Source organism: Plecotus auritus (genome assembly GCF_963455305.1).
Source record: "Plecotus auritus genome assembly, chromosome: 1".
NCBI lineage: Eukaryota > Metazoa > Chordata > Mammalia > Chiroptera > Vespertilionidae > Plecotus > Plecotus auritus.
Genome location: NC_137770.1, coordinates 130,868,308 through 130,886,840, shown reverse-complemented (window position 1 = coordinate 130,886,840; position 18,533 = coordinate 130,868,308). Strand labels below are relative to the sequence as shown.

At 37.2% G+C, this 18,533-nt stretch overlaps 1 protein-coding gene across 3 annotated transcripts in view; it reads right to left on the bottom strand.

The window, feature by feature from the left end:
* Nucleotides 1–18,533, bottom strand: part of MIS18BP1 (MIS18 binding protein 1) — a 73,413-nt gene that overhangs the window by 20,338 nt on the left and 34,542 nt on the right. For 2 of the 3 annotated variants that reach the window (XM_080659159.1, XM_080659160.1), the window contains exons 6-11: nucleotides 17,963–18,093; nucleotides 10,385–10,472; nucleotides 9,119–9,270; nucleotides 6,789–6,940; nucleotides 6,208–6,304; nucleotides 3,048–3,897 (exon numbers count right to left, since the gene is read on the bottom strand). In XM_080659159.1, the coding sequence (XP_080515285.1) occupies nucleotides 3,048–3,897; nucleotides 6,208–6,304; nucleotides 6,789–6,940; nucleotides 9,119–9,270; nucleotides 10,385–10,472; nucleotides 17,963–18,093 (1,470 nt within the window). The remainder of the gene's footprint in view (nucleotides 1–3,047; nucleotides 3,898–6,207; nucleotides 6,305–6,788; nucleotides 6,941–9,118; nucleotides 9,271–10,384; nucleotides 10,473–17,962; nucleotides 18,094–18,533) is intronic. The other variant, XM_080659161.1, reaches the window with a different exon arrangement.

Sequence of the window (18,533 nt, the reverse complement as noted above, 5' to 3'; positions counted from 1 at the left end):
GTTAAGTCTTCCTGGTGAATTGACACTTTTATCATTTTGAAAAGTACTTCTTTATCCTTCATAATTTTCTTCTACAAATCTTTCACAGGTATTAGTATAGCCACTCTTGATTAATCAAGGGTGAGCCCAAAAGTTCATAAACAACTTTATCAGGTTTTTAGTTAGCTTCTTCCTCTCTGCAATTTTGGGTTCCTCTTTTTGTTTCTCTGGCAGAAATCGGGGGCTTTAGTTACCTGGCTTTGCTGCAAAGTTACAATTGCATCTTTCTCCAGAAACAACAATGGACAGAATAAGAAAAACACAATAGCCCACCCTCTTGAGAGTGCTACTTCTCTTATTGGAGAGGACGGTTCCCCACTTTCAGAGTTTAGGTATATATGGGCCCCACTTGCTGCACTGATTTTCATCCCTGCAGGACAGCATGGAACTGGGATATGAAAAGGGAGAAAAAGAGAACTGGAGCATTTCCGTTAATGTTCTGAGCATTAGTAGTCCCTTTTCCTGCTCATGTCAGAACTGGAGGGCTTCTCTTAACTCTGTCATGCCCTAGTGCTCACTTCCTGTTTAGTAAGCCTTGAGTTTAGCTTGGGTGATACCAGAGGAAAAACTAGAAATTCACAGCCAGTTTGGTAGTACTTAAATTTTAGTCTTCCTCAATTGACCTGCTACTATTTACCTTTCTGAGTCAACAAAAAGCTGCTGTATACATTGTCTTGTTTTTATAACTGTGCAGTAGAAGCTAGAGTGCAGTGTGCTTACTCCATCTCACTGGGAACTGCAGTTCAAGCATTAAAAAATCTCCTTAGATGATATAAATATACATCAAAGGTTGAAGACCTTTATTATAAGTAAATGATTGGAGAATACAGCTGGAAATAATAACTGAGGTCAATTATTATATGCTGACAATGCAAGGCAGAAGAATCTATATAATTTGAAGATTAGTAAGAACACAATGAAAGTTTCTGATCTGTTAGAACCACAATTATAGAATAAGACTAATGTGGAGATGTATAAAACAGATTACATATATGAAAAGAATGAAGTCTAAATATAAGGCTACTCCATAGTTCAGGTAAAAGGCATTAAAAATCTGAAAAAGAGTATACTCAAGAAAAAGGGTGCAGATGGAAAATGACCCCATGAAAAGATCTATAGTTCCTTGGGAACTAGTTAAAATTTAAAAAAATCAATAACAATAAAAAGTTTAAACTTAGTTGACTGAAAGAATTACATTTTCAGAAATAGGAATTTCAGGCAGTGTACAGGCAGGGGAAATAAGTCTGATTTTTGATATATTTAGAGATGTAGGTGAGACTTATGTAGAGATTTTCAGGAGGCAAAGGAAAATACAAATCTAAATACAAGAATTCAGGACCAAAGATACAGATTTGGAAGTCCCTGCACATAGAAAGAAGTTAGAACTCTGGAAGAAAAAGATCACTGAGAAGCAAGAAAGCACCCAACCCAAAAACTCTGAAGAATAAGAATGAAGATTACCTTCTGTATCTGAAGAAAGAGAAGGAACATTTAGGCAATTGAAAATGGAAGAGTATAGTGGCACAGAGATGCCTTCAGAAGAATATTTCAAGAAGGCTTTGAAAATAAATTCCAAATGTTATAAGGTTTGAGGGTGCAAAAAGGAATGGAACACTGAATGTGCTATGTTTCTAAGTTATCCTTCTCTTTTTTATCTTCCTTCCTTTCTATTAGATAACTTCCATCTGCAAACCATCATACTCTGGCAATGAGTCACATTACAAATTAAGCAAGCAACCAAACACACGTATTCCCTTCTCTTCACACTCTATCACCTATGCTTTTCTATTCCCACCATTGCCAAACTTCTTGTGCTGTCCCTCTAAGTTGTCTTTATTATCCCATTCACTCTTCATTGCTCAACTATGATCTGGCTTCTAATACTACTAGGCTACTGATATCGCTTGTCAGGTCCATGTAGCCAAATCCAGTTATCAGCAGCAGTAGTTATATAACCTAGGAAAAATCACCTAATTTCTGGGGCTATTTTCTTCTCTATAAATGGGGTGGGGGGGGGGGGTGGGGGGCGGGGGGAGGAAGACCAGCCAATATGTCTCCATGGTTGAGTGCCAACCTATGAACCAGGAGGTCACAGTTGGATTCCCAATCAGGGCATGTTCCTGGGTTGCAATCTCGTTCCACAGTGTGGGGAGTGCAGGAGGCAGCCAATCAATGATTATCTCTCATCACTGATATTTCTCTCTCTCTCTCTCTCCCCCTTCCTCTCAGAAATCAATTTTAAAAAAAATTTTAATAAATGGGGGCGGGGGGAAGAACACCATTAAGTAATCTATGTAAGTTTGAAGATTTTATAATTATAAAATATTTTTTAAAATGTGAGGCTGTGAGAAAGCAGCATTTGTCAATGTTGAAATATATTCTCAACTTTATTGAGGTATAACTGATAAGTTATATATATTTAAAGTCTACCCATGATCATTTGACATAAACATTGTGATCACCACAAACAACACATCCACCCCCTCACATAGTTACTTTTCTTCAGTAGATGGGGGGTAGGAAGGGGAGGTGCATGTTTGCAATATTAAATGGGAATGATAAGCTCATATGTATACTGTATAGATGGCCACAAAAAAACAACAACCATGTAGATAGCAGTTATCTATATTTTCCCTCCATTCTCTGTATAAATTGTAATTTTTCTTTATGTGCTTTTGGATGACATATTCCATTTTTAATGATTAGAAATCATTAAATCACTCCCTCATTGGAGTTATTTTTTTTAAAAAAAATATTTTATTGATCTTTTACAGAGAGGCAGGGAGAGGGATAGAGAGTTAGAAACATCGATAAGAGAGAAGCATCGATCAGCTGCCTCCTGCACACCCCCTACTGGGGATGTGCCTGTAACCATGAATCGAACCTGGGCCCTTTCAGTCCCCAGGCTGACACTCTATCCAGTGAGCCAAACCAGCTAGGGCTGGAGTTCTTGTCTTCAACTATTTTGTGCCACTCAGGATATTTCAGAGTCAAATCTAACTACTTACCAATGAAGCTTCTCTAATTCCTTTTCATTCCATTCTTCATCCTGAATTAAACCAGGTAAACATTCTAAGGAATCCCTCTTCGTCTTATCAGATCCTGTTTTGTTAATAATTGGAAACTCGTCCCTAATATCAGATTTCTGACAATTTATTTCAGCAGAACATCTAGCTTTCTTTTTTAGGGTATAAAATTCAGTTTTACTTTCTTCAGTTTCAGATTCAGAGGTCACTGAGATTTTTCCAGTGATGTTCCTTCTGCTTTTTCTCTGGTGGACTACTGTTTCTTTGGTATTTCTTGCTGTGGTTTTCTTAATATCCCCAGCTTTTGTTCTAATTTTCTTTTCCGTTTCACTCTTGTCAGCAGACAAATCTTGATTTGTTACTTGATTTTTTTCAATTTTCTTCGATGTTGATAACAACTTTGTATTGTTCTTAAAGTCAGAGGTGACCGTTTGTTTCTTGTTAGAACTAGGTATTTTTATTTTCTGGTTGACAGTGAGTATATCACGTTCAATGCAATCTTCCTTGTTTATGCTTGTATGATCCACGCCACATTCAAATGTATCTTTGAAAGTCTTTCCGGGCTTACTAATTGGACATGTAGTTTCATTTAAGTCTGATTCACTTTCTTTTTGATGCTTTGGCACTATAAAATCTGTTACTGCTTTAACGGCACCAGAGGACACATTATACTTCATGCATTTTTGCTCTATCACATTTTTAGATTTAAGTGGTGTTACCACAACATAGACTTCCTTCTGATTAGTAGCCACATATTTTCTTTCTTCGTCTGAGAAAGGTGATTTCCCTGAGATGATAATATCAATTGATACCTTCGATTCTTCCGTTTGCTCTTTAATTTCATAAGATAAAATCAAAGATCAAAATCTCAAATTAGCTACAAACAAAATTTAAAAAACTGTTTTCACAAATAAAATATATTTTTTCCCCACCACAAACTCCACTATCATATTAATCTTGCTGAAACACCAGTCTGTTTAGATCACTGTCCCTTCGATTGTAAACATACTATTTTTTAATACCAACTTGTCCAGGACTTCTCATAGTATACTTAGTGTGCATATAAGCTCCTCTACCTGGCCTTTAATATAGTTCACTCACTGCATTCAAGTCTGAACCATATTCTATGTCTGTGAGACCACTGTTTCTCAAATTTTCTCTACTTGGAAAATTTTTTTCACTCATTTACAAACCAAATCACTTCCTGCTTCAATCTTATACTCCAGCCTACCTAGTCTACAAACTTTGTCCTGATTTCCTCAACTGAATGAAAGTTCTTTCAAATTTCCAGAATATTTTAAAATAATGCCATGTTTGGCAATGTGCCCTGCATATAATTACACTTGTCTTATCTTTCAACTAGTCTGAAAATATTCTTAATAATTTTGTCTTCATTTGTGAATTATCTTCATTTTACTGGAATTAGTTCAGTCACATATGTAGTAGATGTTAAATAAATATTTGTTGGGTTGCTAAAACCTTACTAGGTATGTAACATATGAAAGAGAAGGTATATTACTGAAGAAGGAAATTAGAAGAACATGGAACTCCATTTGCACGGCCTCATTCTCATTCATCCCTAATGGTAGCCATCAAGGCAATCTTTTGCTGAATCCCCCAAAACTCTATGAATCATCATGGGAAAACAACCAAAACAGAATTGAGAGTCTTTATTATACCATGTCACTACTTAAAGAAAACAAATTATATGAAATTCTCAACTCTAAAACTTAAGAAACCAAAAGCTAAACTAATTTAGTTTCTAACTTTAAATTATCCAGCTATAATTATAAATAGATATAAACTGTAAATTATCACACCAATCATCACAGTGACATACTGCCAACAACCTACACATATTATGTGACATTTAAAAGATGAATGACAAAAAGAAAAGAAGCTTCTAAATTATAATTCATGAAATGGTACTAATCAAAATCAAGAAAGTTTCCACAACACTTCTCAATGGAATTACATATTTTCACATTATGAGCTAAGTGTTTTCTTCTAATTCCTTATTACAAATGTGATTCAAATGTTCAATTGGCAATTTAAAAATTTTAAACTTTCTAATTTTGAGCAAAACATTTTTTATTGATTTCATTAAATAACCTGAATAAAGATCCAGCCTATTCTGGATACTTTTAAGTCATATAAACTTGTTAAGTAGTATTATTGCTCTTTAGTCTACTTTTTTACACACTTATGTTCTCCACTTTCATTTTTCACTTATAAGCAATAAAATAGAAAAAAAATGCTATTAAGCTGATAGATTCAATTAAATATTAAGTTTTAAACTCCCTAATGCATAGAGAAAAGGTTATATATATTCAGGTATGCAGGATTTCAATGAAATCATTTTGAAAAATCCACACTTACATAAAACTAAATTATGGCTTATTAACAATTTAATAAAAAGATTGTCTTTAAACATTACTAGAAACATATTTAAATTATATTTTGTGATTTAAAAAATTATTTAAAGCTACCTAGATTAAAGAAAGCAAACCTGTAAGTGAATCTATATTTAAAGCAATGAATTATTTCATTTTGTAAATCATCTTCTGTAAAAAGATAATGAATATTTAATAAGCATTAAAACAGTTAGTCTATGCCGAAACCAGTTTGGCTCAGTGGATAGAGCGTCGGCCTGCGGACTGAAGGGTCCCGGGTTCGATTCCGGTCAAGGGCATGTACCTTGGTTGCGGGCACATCCCCAGTGGGGAGTGTGCAGGAGGCAGCTGATCAATGTTTCTCTCTCATCGATGTTTCTAGCTCTCTATCCCTCTCCCTTCCTCTCTGTAAAATATCAATAAAATATATTTAAAAAAAAAAAAGTTAGTCTACCATTTTAGATTTGGAAATTTATGAAATCACTTTTATTATGTTAAAAAATTTCAAATAGTAACTTTCTATTTATTCTTCCTATATAATAAAAGGCTAATACGCAAATTGTCCCCTTGACCAGGAGTTCGACCAGGGGCAGGCCCAGCTGGCCAACCTCCAACCTCCCATGTCCCTTCTCCCAGGCCAGCCCGGCCCGATGGGCCCCAATTGGAGTGGGGTGGCCAGACCCCACCTGTGCACGAATTTGTGCACCAGACCTCTAGTTACAAAATAAACAATAATAAGGATATATTACCTTGCTTCTGACTTTTAATTATCTTTTTATTTATTCTTTCACAATTTTTGAGTTTCTTTGAAGATAACTTCTTATATTCCCTTTTTCCAATCAATTCCTTCAAAATCAAAAGATAACTTTTTAGTATAACAAGTACTACCTATAAACATGAGTGCAAGCATTTTCACAGCATGAATCAAGCACACAAATTTCTAGGTACTTATAGCTTATAGAAATTTCATTAGCAGAGGTATTCAAAGCTCAAGCTTTGGAAGCACCCGTGGATAACCACATTCTCACATCTTCTTTACTGATTTAATACTATCATTTAAAATGTGCATGTGCGTGCGCGCACATACACACACACACAAAATCTCTCTCTCTCTCTCTATTTAAACCTTACTCTATAGCTAAAAACTTTGTTGTTCTTGCCTGCACTTTTCCAGTGAGACACTAGGAAAATAAATATCAAGACATTTACCTACTATTTCTAAACTAATAAAAAGCAATACTTAACAAAGAGAACTCATGATATCTCATTTGGTCTCGAACCTTTTCAGTAGTATCATACCATCACTGTACAGTATTCAGTAAAAGCTTACCTGATTAGGTAAGTCATATTCTCCCCCATTTTGAACAGTATTCTTTATTTGGTCATCTGGGAAGCTTAATGGTGGTTTATTTTGAAGATTACTCTGGCAAATGTTTAATTCTATAGCTCCTGGCAACGTACTGTGCTTACTCTTCTTCAGTTCTATGAGTACAAAGATGGAGATTTAGATAAATAATTATATAAAAGTTAAGCTGCTCTTCCCCATTAAGAACTCACTTTGAAAAAGTCTAATCCAATGTCACAAATATTTAAATTTGATTATGACATAAAGCAATTTTAGTTGGACAGAATCACTCTGCATAGGGCCATATTTTGTTCAAATCACTTTTATTCTCTTAAAAAAAAAGAAAGAAAAAATGGACAGCCATATTATTCCTTATTATGTTTTGAATCTCCTTTGCCACATCTAAAGCAAAATAGAAACATTAAACCATTTTGTAAATACAAATTCTTTTTCATCCAAACTGTACTAACTAAACAGAAAGTGAATAACTCTATTTCCCTTGTATTTTTTCATGTATATTGAATTCTTACGTTTCAATTAATGTATGTATACCAATGTATAACTTAAATCCATGCTAATTAAAATTTTAAGCAAAACCAAATTATATAGTATACAATATGGGCTTAAGAAACAGTTATTGAGCTAAAATTCTAGCTAAATTAAAAAGGACTCGTAAAACTATAAACATTTTTATTATTATTCTAGAAGCTGTATTTTAAGATACGTAATCTCCTCTGATATTATTACAGTATGGTGAAGAAGGCTATTATAATAGATCACCTATAATATATTCTGGTTAAGTATAACAGACATTAAGTATTTTAATACAATACTATGACATATAGATTATAGCACTAAATATGCAAAACCACATTTTAGGTAAATCACACACACAATCACATCATCTTAAATTATCACTGATTAGCGCCTTTGCATACCTTTAGTTGTTTAATATTAGATGTGGTTTTGTTTTATTTCAGTGGTTTTCTCATTAAAAAAAAAAAAAAAAAGACAGCACTAACCAACACCACTCAAAATAACTTATGTAATATGAGGACACACAATGTCTTAACATTTTCACAGAACAAAGATTTAATAAATCACACTAGAAAAATGATATACCTAAAAAAAAATCCACTAATATTTGCCCCTAACCTGAGCTTCCCAAAGGGGAGGCATCATCTCATCTTATTCATTTCTAAATTGCTAACAGCTAACAAAGATCAAGGTTCATGGAAAGTGCTTTAAAAATATTTGTTGAATTATTTTATTATGGACACAGGTAGCATGTAAAATGTTTACCAAACTTTAGCGTTTTACATTTCTATCTTCAAACACTTTACCAGTAACATTCACAATTTAAACATTTATGAAAAACACTGCTTAAGATCTAAGACTAAAGAAGATTAATAAATGATAAAAGTGAGATATACGTTTAGGAATTTTAAACTTAGGAGTAAAAAAGTATATAGCAGTTGCTGTAGCCCCAGGACTCCAGAATACTGAAGATGGTCTAGCAAATGACAATGAGCAATATTTTAAATTTACAGGTAAATAGGATGACTTTTGAAAAAATGAGGAAAGGTTGAGAAGAAACTAGAAGAGTGACTTTTAGCTAGCTCTGAGCAAGCAGTCATCTACATATTTAATCTATTCCTTTGTACTAGAAAGGATAAGCAAAATTACAAAGGAGCGCCCTATGAACCTAGGGAAGTGGGGTGCAGTGGGGGACTTATACTCATACGGTGCCATGACTTTGGTAGAAGCAATCCTGTAAAGCTTTGTTACAAGGTCAAAGTAGAATTGACAGAAATTTATACAACAGATTCTAATTAACTTTTATTCATCTATATTTTCTAGAAAAGGCTGTGAAGCAAATTATAGTTTTGGCAAAGAGGTGACACAGAACAGTTTTGCCAGCTACCTTTATAGCAATTGTCATTCAAAAAAACATGCCATTACCTCCATAAAAACAAACTGTGGTATTGTCTATTAACGAGAATAAAATTTGGTACAAATTAGGCATATTTAATATATAGGTTTGAGTTAGGTTAGCAGCCTAAATAAATACCTTGCGACTAGGAAACTAAAAGAACCATTATCTTTCATTGATATATTTATCAGATTAATTAAAAGGTAACATCTAATGAAGTTGAATGCTAACTGCTTTGTAGTTTTTCTTCAAGTAGTGAAAACTCTAAAATTTTAGGACCAGAGTAGAACTCAAGACTATATGCACTGTAAACAATTAAACAATGTGGGGTTTATGTAAGAATATACCACTATACCAATAGAGAAGAAAAGAGCAAACATACCCAAATGGTTACAATCAAGGTCATAAATGGTGCTGGTTCTTTGGGGGCCATCTGTTTGGTTTACTCCTGCATCATTTTTCATTGATTTTCCTATGTCAGGCACAAATCTTCTACTTTTCTGTTTTTGTCTGGCCTTTTTCTTTTCACAAGCCCTAAAAACATACATTATATTCCCTCTAATGTTGGTTCCCAAAAAAGTGAAAACAAAAAACTAAAACCCACAAAAAAACGAAACTCTCCTAACCTCAATCTTAAATATAATAGTACTAACTCTAACCCTAACTATAACATACCAACCCTAAGCGTAACTCTATCCTAACATTGTTCCTAATTTTAAACCTAATCCTAACCCTTACCCTAAAGCCATCCATAAACCTTACTCTAATTATAAAACTAACCCTAACAATAAGCCTATAATTCTAAAACTTAACCCTAAACCGAGCCATCACAGTAACCCTAATCCCAAATATTACACCTAACCTTAAAACTAACCTTAGCCCTATCTAATTTTTAAACTAACCCTAAACCAAAGACTAATCCTAAATGTAACTTTTAGCCCTAACCTTATATCTAATCCTAAAGCTAACTCTAACCATAATTTTGAACTCAACCAAAACCCTAACCTAATCTTTAACACTAACACTATACCAAAAAATAAAGAAAATTCCCTCAGCTAAAGTTCTTCACCATAGTAAAGATTACCTTTAATCTTACATAATTTAAGCTTTCATGGCTTCCACCCCCTTTCCCACAAAAAACTCAAGTACAATATAAAGTTTACTGGAACATAGCCACGTTCATTAAGGCACTGACTATGTTGCTTTTCTTCTACAAAGAGTTGAAGCAGTTGTGATAGAGCATGCCCATAAAAATACTTACTATCTGGCCCTTTATAGAAAAAAATTGTCAACCCCTGTTTAGTGACTAGTTAACTGACATCACTCCATCCCCTATGAGTTCCTTAAGGGCAAGAATTAACCAAATTCTCCCTTGTTTTCCCCAGTGCTAACAGAGGGAATGAATGAAAGAAAAAAGGACCATGAACTTCAGACTCCTGTTTAACAGCTATTTGATTCTTAAAGGGTAGAATAAGGATGACTCCTTGAAATGTCCAAGGTTTTATTTTCCATAAAAAAGAAATTAAAACCACTGCATATTGGTTATATAAGTATACATTTTTAAAAGCTCACCTAAAATGGATGTATTTTATCAAATGAAAATTACGCCTCAATAAAATTGTTTTTTAAAATATAAAAAGTACTTTACCTTAATTGTTCTAGAAAAGTATCAATGTGCTCTTTCCAATTTTCTGGAAAGCCAAACATAAACTTCCTTATGAGATAATATGGATAGCCTATGTAATAATAAATAAACAAAATTATATAAAAACCTAGAATTTTGAAGACATGTCATTAACTCATTAAAAAAAATATATAAACTTATTGTTTACTATGTGCCAGGCAAGCACTGTTAAAGATACAAGGATTCAGCAATTAACAAAACAACCCAAATCCATACCTTCATGGAACCTGCCTTCTAGTGTGAAACAGAAGGCAAACCAACAAGTAAAATATCTTGTTAGATGGTCATCGATGCTATGGAGAAAAATTATGCAGTTGAGGGGGAACAGAAATATCAGTGTGTTCATGCAGACAGCATCTTTAAAAAAGGATAGTCAAGCCCAGCAGGTGTGGCTCAGTGGTTGAGTGTCAACCTATGAACCAGGAGGTGACGGTTCGATTCTCAGTCAGGGCACATGCCTGGGTTGCGGGGCTTGATTCCCCTGGATCGTGCAGGAGGCAGCCAATCAATGACTCTCATCATTGATGCTTCTGTCTCTCTCTCCCTCTCTCCCTTCCTCTCTGAAATCAATAATATATATATATATATATATATTTTTAAAAGGATAGTCAGAAAAAGCTAACGAATTTCAGAGGGAAAGCGAGAGTGGGTGGGGAGTAATTAACCGGGGAACTTACATGCATAGCCCATGGACATAGACAATAGAGTGGTGAAGGCGGTCAATGTGAAAAACAAACAAAAGGGGATATCTGTAATACTTTCTACCATAAAGATGAAAAAAAAAAGGATAGATATTCTTACTGAAATAGCATTGAAAACCTTGAAGGACTTGAAGTAAGCCACATGGCAATATGAGGTTAAAACACTGGAAGCAGAGAGAACAAAACAAAAGGCTGCCTTTGTAGAACAAAGTGACCTGTAAAGTTAAAGTGTAGTGAGGAGAGACTAGTACCAGGAGGATACTCAGATGGGTAACAAAGGGAGTGGGGGAGCATAGGAGATTATAAGGCCTTGGAGTCATTTTACAGACCTAGTCTCTTACTTTGAGTGAGAGAGAAAGCTATGGAAATGCTATGATCAGAGGAGCCACAGGAATTGACTTTAACAGGACTGTAATAGCTGCTATTTTGAGAAGAGTCTATGGAAGTATAACGGGAGAAACATGGAGACCAGTTAGGAGGTTACTGCAATGACTCAGAACAAGAGAGAGGATTGGACCACAATGGTCAAGCAGAAGCGTAGGTTCTGGATATATTATGGAGATAATGCCAATAGGACGTACTGACATATTAATGTGTGCGGGAAAGAAATCTAGGATTTAAGGATGTCTCCAAGGATTTTAGCTAGCCACACCAGAGTGGAAAGAGGGGGAAGTCTGTAGATTAAGCAGATTTAAGGGAGAAGATCAGGTTTTAGATATACAGTCATGCACTGCATAAGGATGTTTCGGTTAATGATGGGCTGCGTGCGTATATGAAGGTGGTCCCATCCTACCTAATAAAGAGGGAATATGCTAATTAACCATCACTCCATCACAAAGATGGCTGCACCCACAGCTGAGGCCAAGTTCCCATAAGGAGCCTTAACAAGCAATCAGCAGGGACCTGAGGCTATGCCCTCCTCCGCCCCCGTGGGGCTTGACAGGGGACCTCAAGGTGCGCTTCCCGTCGTGGTGCTGGGCTAGGAGACCTCAGGCTGCTCCCCCTGCCCCAGTGCCAGCCGGGGTACCTCAGGCCATGCCCCCCACCCTGGCACCAGGCCAGGGGACCTCAAGCTGCACCCCCCACCTCAGCACCAAGCCAGGGGACCTGAGGCTGCATCCCCCTGCCTGCCGGGGCTTGACAGGAGACCTCAAGGTGCACCCCCAGTGCTGCGTCGGGGGAACTCAGGCTGCACCCCCCGCCAGGTGCCGAGCCAGGGGACCTGAGGCTGTGCCTCCACCCGCCCCCCGCCTGGCGGGGCTTGACGGGGGACCTAAGGCCATGCCCCCCACCCAGCGGGGCTTGACAGGGGATCTCAGGCCATGTCCCACACCTGGCGGGGCTTGACGGGGGACCTCAAGGCATGCCCCCCCACCCCAGGCCACATCCCCCATCCTGGCGCCAGGCCAGGGGACCTGAGACTACATTCCCTGGCGGGAAAGGCTTGACAAGGGTAGGACTAGCCAGGTCTGGGTCTATCCCAATGAGGAGGGGGGGCCGGCTGGGTCTGGGTCTCACGCGATTTTGAGGCGCATGTGGGTGGGTGGGTTCTTGACTCTGGGTCCCATGGTGTGCCCCAGACTCTGACAGGAGGAAGGTTTTCATATACATTTTACTAATTTTCTTTCATCTCTGACACTTCTATTATAGAGAAAGGGCAAATAGCAATATTAAATTATTTCCTCTAATTAATCCCCTTTTAATGTGCATGAATTTCATGCACCGGGCCACTAGTTAGATCATAATGGAGTTGAAAAATTTGTATTGCCTAGTGACTTTGTAATTGTCATGACATCAAAAAATGGGTATCACCTAGTGACATTGTAGTGTCATGATATCACAGTGCAATGCATTACTCACAGATATTAATAAAGAATAAGGATGTAAAGAAAGATTTTTTATTTTTAATTTTTTTCTTTATTGATTAAGGTATTATATATATGTCCTCATCCTCCCAATGCCCCCCCAACCCCCCACTCATGCCCTCACCCCCCTGTGTCCATTGGTTAGGCTTATATGCATGAATACAAGTTTTTTGGTTGATCTCTCCCCCTACCCCCACCCTCCCCTACCTTCCCTCTGAGGTTTGATGGTCTGATCAATGCTTCTCTGTCTCTCGATCTGTTTTTGTTCATCAGTTTATGTTGTTCATTATATTCCACAAATGAGTGAGATCATGGTGGTATTTATCTTTCTCTGACTGGCTTATTTCACTTAGCATAATGCTCTCCAGTTCCATCCATGCTGTTGCAAATGGTAAGAATTCCTTCTTTGTTACTGTAGGGTAGTATTCCATTGTGTATCAGTGGTTCTCAACCTTTTTAATGCCAAGACCCTTTAATACAGTTCCTCATGTTGTGGTGACCCCCAACCATAAAATTATTTTCGTTGCTACTTCATAACTGTAATTTTGCTACTGTTAATGAATCATAATGTAAATATCTGTGTTTTCCGATGGTCTTAGGCTCTACAGCAGCGGTTCTCAACCTGTTGGTCACGACCCACAGGTTGAAAACCACTAGCAGGATCACCTAAGACCATTGGAAAACACAGATATTTACATTACGATTCATAACAGTAGCAAAATTACAGTTATGAAGTAGCAACGAAAATAATTTTATGGTTGGGGGTCACCACAACGTGAGAAACTGTATTAAAGGGTAGCGGCATTAAAAAGGTTGAGAACCACTGGTGTAGATGTACCACAGTTTTTTAATCCACTCATCTGCTGATGGGCACATAGGCTGTTTCCAAATCTTAGCTACGGTAAATTGTGCTGCTATGAACATAAGGGTGCATATATCCTTTTTGATTGGTGTTTCTAGTTTCTTAGGATATATTCCTAGAAGTGGGATCACTGGGTCAAATGGGAGTTCCATTTTTAGTTTTTTTGAGAAAACTCCATACTGTACTAAAGAAAGATTTTTAACTAGCTGTATAATGTTCTTGTGTTTTAAGTTAAGTTATTGCAAGAGCTGAAAGTTAAAAAAATTAAAAAGTTTAGAGTTGAAGTTACAGTAAGCTATGGTTAATTTATTGAAGAAAAATATTTTCTTATAAATTTAATGTAGCCTAAGTGTACGATGTTTATAAAGTTTACAGTAGTGTACAGTAATGTCCTAGCTTCACAATCACTCAACACTCACTCACTGACTCACCTAGAGCAATTCATCCTGTAAGCTCTATTCATGGTAAATGACCTACACAGGTTACCCTTTTTTATCTTTTATACCAGCCGTGGGCAAAGTACGGCCTGTGGGCCGGATCCAGCCCTTTCGGCTGTTCTATCCGGCCCGAAGAGCCGAAAGAGTGGAGGGTTCTCTTGCTCTCCCCTCCGCTCCTTCACCAGCAGCAGTGTTAACATGGCAACATCGGGAAACACGGCCGCAGCTCCTTCTACTGAATGGGCGGATATAAATCCGCCCACTCAGAAGAAGGAACAACCTCTCAATCTTCCAGAGGCTCCTTGTAATGCCCGCGGACGAGTCCCCCAACATCACCCTGGGAATGCGTAGACACGTTATCCTGGTGATGTAGGGAGACACGCCCCTGGAGAGCACAGTATCAGAGCATTAGCTAAAAAGGAGACCAACAACACTGTTCCCACTGAAGTTGATGTTTTAAAGACCAAAAACCTTTCAACCCAGTCTACATTGCCATCTACATCTACATCCCGGGCATAATTTGGAAGTTGCACTAAAGAAAATGTTTAATTTACTGTTTAAACATTTTGTTCTTTTCTATTTGTTTTAGTTTTAAATTATTTTATTATATTAAGTTTAATTTGAAAGGCTTTTGTACCTTTCCTTTGTTAGGCAATTTTATTTTGCCTTTGCCATCTTCAATATAAGGTATGTTATTGTGCTATGATTCCTCCATTTTTTGAAGTTTCAAATTATAATAATTAGTGTTTACATTCTTCTTGTTAAAATGTTTGAAATGAATAAGACTATTGAAATAAAAAAAAAAAGACCGTACCCTTTTATGTAATGATGTTTACTTTGAATTTATATTAGTTCACACAAACACTCCATCCATGCTTTTGTTCCGGCCCTCCGGTCCAGTTTAAGAACCCACTGTGGCCCTCGAGTCAAAAAGTTTGCCCACCCCTGTTTTACACCATATTTTTACTGTAACTTTTCTACAAATCTAAATATACAAATATTTATCACTGCATTACAATTGCCTATAGCCATGGTCGGCAAACTGCGGCTCGCGAGCCACATGTGGCTCTTTGGCCCCTTGAGTGTGGCTCTCCCACAAAGTACCATGGCCTGGGCGAGTCTATTTTGAAGAAGTGGCATTAGAAGAAGTTTAAGTTTAAAAAATTTGGCTCTCAAAAGAAATTTCAATCATTGTACTATTGATATTTGTCTCTGTTGACTAATGAGTTTGCCGACCACTGGCCTATAGTATTCAGTAGAGTAATGTGCTGTATAGATTTGTAGCCTAGGAGCAATAGGCTATGCTATACAGCCTAGGTGTGTAATATGCTACACTATTTATGTTTGTGTAAGTACACTCTATAATGTTCACATCACGAAACCACCTAACAATGTTTTTTCATAATGAATCCCTGTCATTAAGTGATACATGACTATATTAAGTTTGAGATGCCTGTAGACATCCTAATGGAGATGTCAAATGAGCAGATGGAAAGTGAGTTGAGTGGCTAGAAGAGTATAAATTTGGCATTTGTCACCACATAGATTAATATTTAAAGCCTCAAAGAAATCAGCATAGTACTAAATGTAGAAAAAGCCCTAGTCTACCCATTATTAAGAGGCAAAGAAAAAAGAAAAACGAGCAAAGAAACTAAGAAGGAACAGGGAGTGAGATAGCATGAAAATAAGAATATGGTATTTTAGAAGCCAAGTTAAGTGTTTCATCAACAAATGACAAGTGCTGGAGAGGATGTGGAGAAAAGGGAACCATAGTTAGTACACTGCTGGTGGGAATGCAGACTGGTGCAGCCATTATGAAAAACAGTTATGAAGTCTCCTGAAAATACTAAAAATGGAACTGCCATTTGACCCAGTGATCCCACTTCTACGAATATGTCCTAAAAGAAACCCGAAATACCAATCAGAATGTATGCACCCTATGTTTATAGCAGCACAATTTACAATAGCTAAAATCTGGAAACAGCCCAAGTGCCCATCAGTAGATGAGTGAATAAAAAAGCTGTGGTGCATTTATACCATGGAATACTATGCAGCAATAAAAAAGAAGCATCTCTTATCCTTTGAGACAGCATGGAGGGACCAGGAGAATATCATGCTAAGTAAAATAAATCAGTCAGAGAAAGACAAGTATCACGTGATCTCACTCATATGTGGAATCTAAGTAACAAAATAAACTGATGAACGGAATGGATCCAGAGACATGGAAGCATGGAACAGAGTGAGGAATCTCAGAAGGAAGGCAGGGGAGGAAAGAAGGGTAAGAGATAATCAACCAAAGATCTGGTATGCATATACTGTATACATGGCCCATGGACACAGACAATGGGATGGAGGCCTGGGTGGGGGGACAGGGGCAGGCTGGTGGGGGTTAATGGGGGGGGGGAAAGGGGACATATGTAACACTTTCAACAATAAAGAATTATTTTTTTAAAAAAAGTGTTTCAAGGCGGTAGGTAAGATTAACTGTGTCAAGTTTATACTGGATTTAGCAATGTGGGAGCCACTGGTGACTTTGATAAGAGCTGCTTCAGTGAAGAATTGGGGATTACAGCATAATTAAAGAGAATTCAAGGGAAAAAATGGGGGAAAACTCAAGAGGAATTATATATAACAAATTTTCAGAGTTACTTTGCTATAATTGAGAGTAGATAAAAGAAGTGTGGTTAAAAGGACTGTTCTCTAAAAAAAGAAAAGAGGGATTGTTTTTGATAGGAGAAGGGAGAATTACTACAGTGATATCTTTAAGTAAAAGGGAAAATGGGAGCTAGAGTACAAATGCAGAGGCTGACACAGACAGAAATATGGACTATTCATCCACATAAAAGCAGCTCTAGGTGCAAACAAATGAGAACATATGAAAAAAACGTTCTTTTCTGATTATTTTTATTGCTTAGGTCATACCCTCCTTCCCTTACCCCTACCCCCACCTAAGAGAAGGAGGGAGCAGATGCTTGTAAAAATATGAAGTAGCCCTAGCCGGTTTGGCTCAGGGGATAGAGCATCAGCCTTTGGACTGCAGGGTCCTAGATTAGATTCCGGTCAAGGGCACATGCCCTGGTTGCGGGCTCGATCCCCAGTAGGGGGCATGTAGCAGGCAGCAGATCAATGATTCTCTCTCTCTATCCCTCTCCCTTCCTCTCTGAAATCAATAAAAATATATTTAAAAAAATATATGAAGTAGTCATTACGGAGAATAGGAGAGTGAATGGAGAATTGTGGTAGGATTCCAAGTAGCATTAAGGACCACAATTTGTTGCTAATAATCATAAATTTAAAGTAGACTGCTCAGATGTGGTTTTCTTCAACCCTATTAGCTGTGTGCAAGTCACAGGCAGAAAATTAGATTATACCAAGACTGGGGCTGTGCAGGGCAGGTTCAACAAAGAGAGGACCTAGGGAGTTACATTATATTCTTATAAAGCAATTCTTCCCAAATAAGGAACACTTCACTTAATTAAAACAATAAATAAATATCACTGGACTTATTTAAACTGTCAAATAATTTTACATAATATGGTCAATTCTGTTTTTAACTTTTAGTTTTGACTGATTCACAGTTTTAAAACATCTAATTAAAAGTAAAAAATTATATTAGTATTAGAAATATGGTTAATTCACTTATTAAAATGACTTATCAATTAATAATGAGTCATTACCTGCTTCTTTCATGGAAATCCGGTCTATCATTCCATTTAATATATAAATGTTGCCTGATAATGTCTTAAGTTTGTTGTGTTCAATCCGTTCTACAATTGCATTACTGTGCCAATAGATATTAGTGACGTCTCTAAGAGGAAAAAATAGCTTAGTTAAGGCCAAATTATTCATAGGAATCACAATGGATATAGATAAATATATCAAATTATAATAGAAAGTAATAAATTTGCATTCAAGCTACATTAACAATATTATAATCTAACCAGAGGCCCGGTGCACGAAATTCGTGCATTGGAGGGGGGTCCCTCAGCCTGGCCTGTGCCCTCTCGCAGTCTAGGACCCCTTGCTCCTTACTGCCCCCCTGCTCACTGCTCCTTACTGCTAGGTACACTGCTCCTTAGCGCTGCCGCGGAGGCAGGAGAGGCTCCCACCACCGCTGCTGCACTTGCCAGCCGTGAGCCCAGCTTCTGGCTGAGCAGTGCTTCCCCTGTGGGAGTGCACTCACCACCAAGGGGCAGCTCCTGCATTGAGCACCTGCCCCCTGGTGTCAGTGCACATCATAGCAACCTG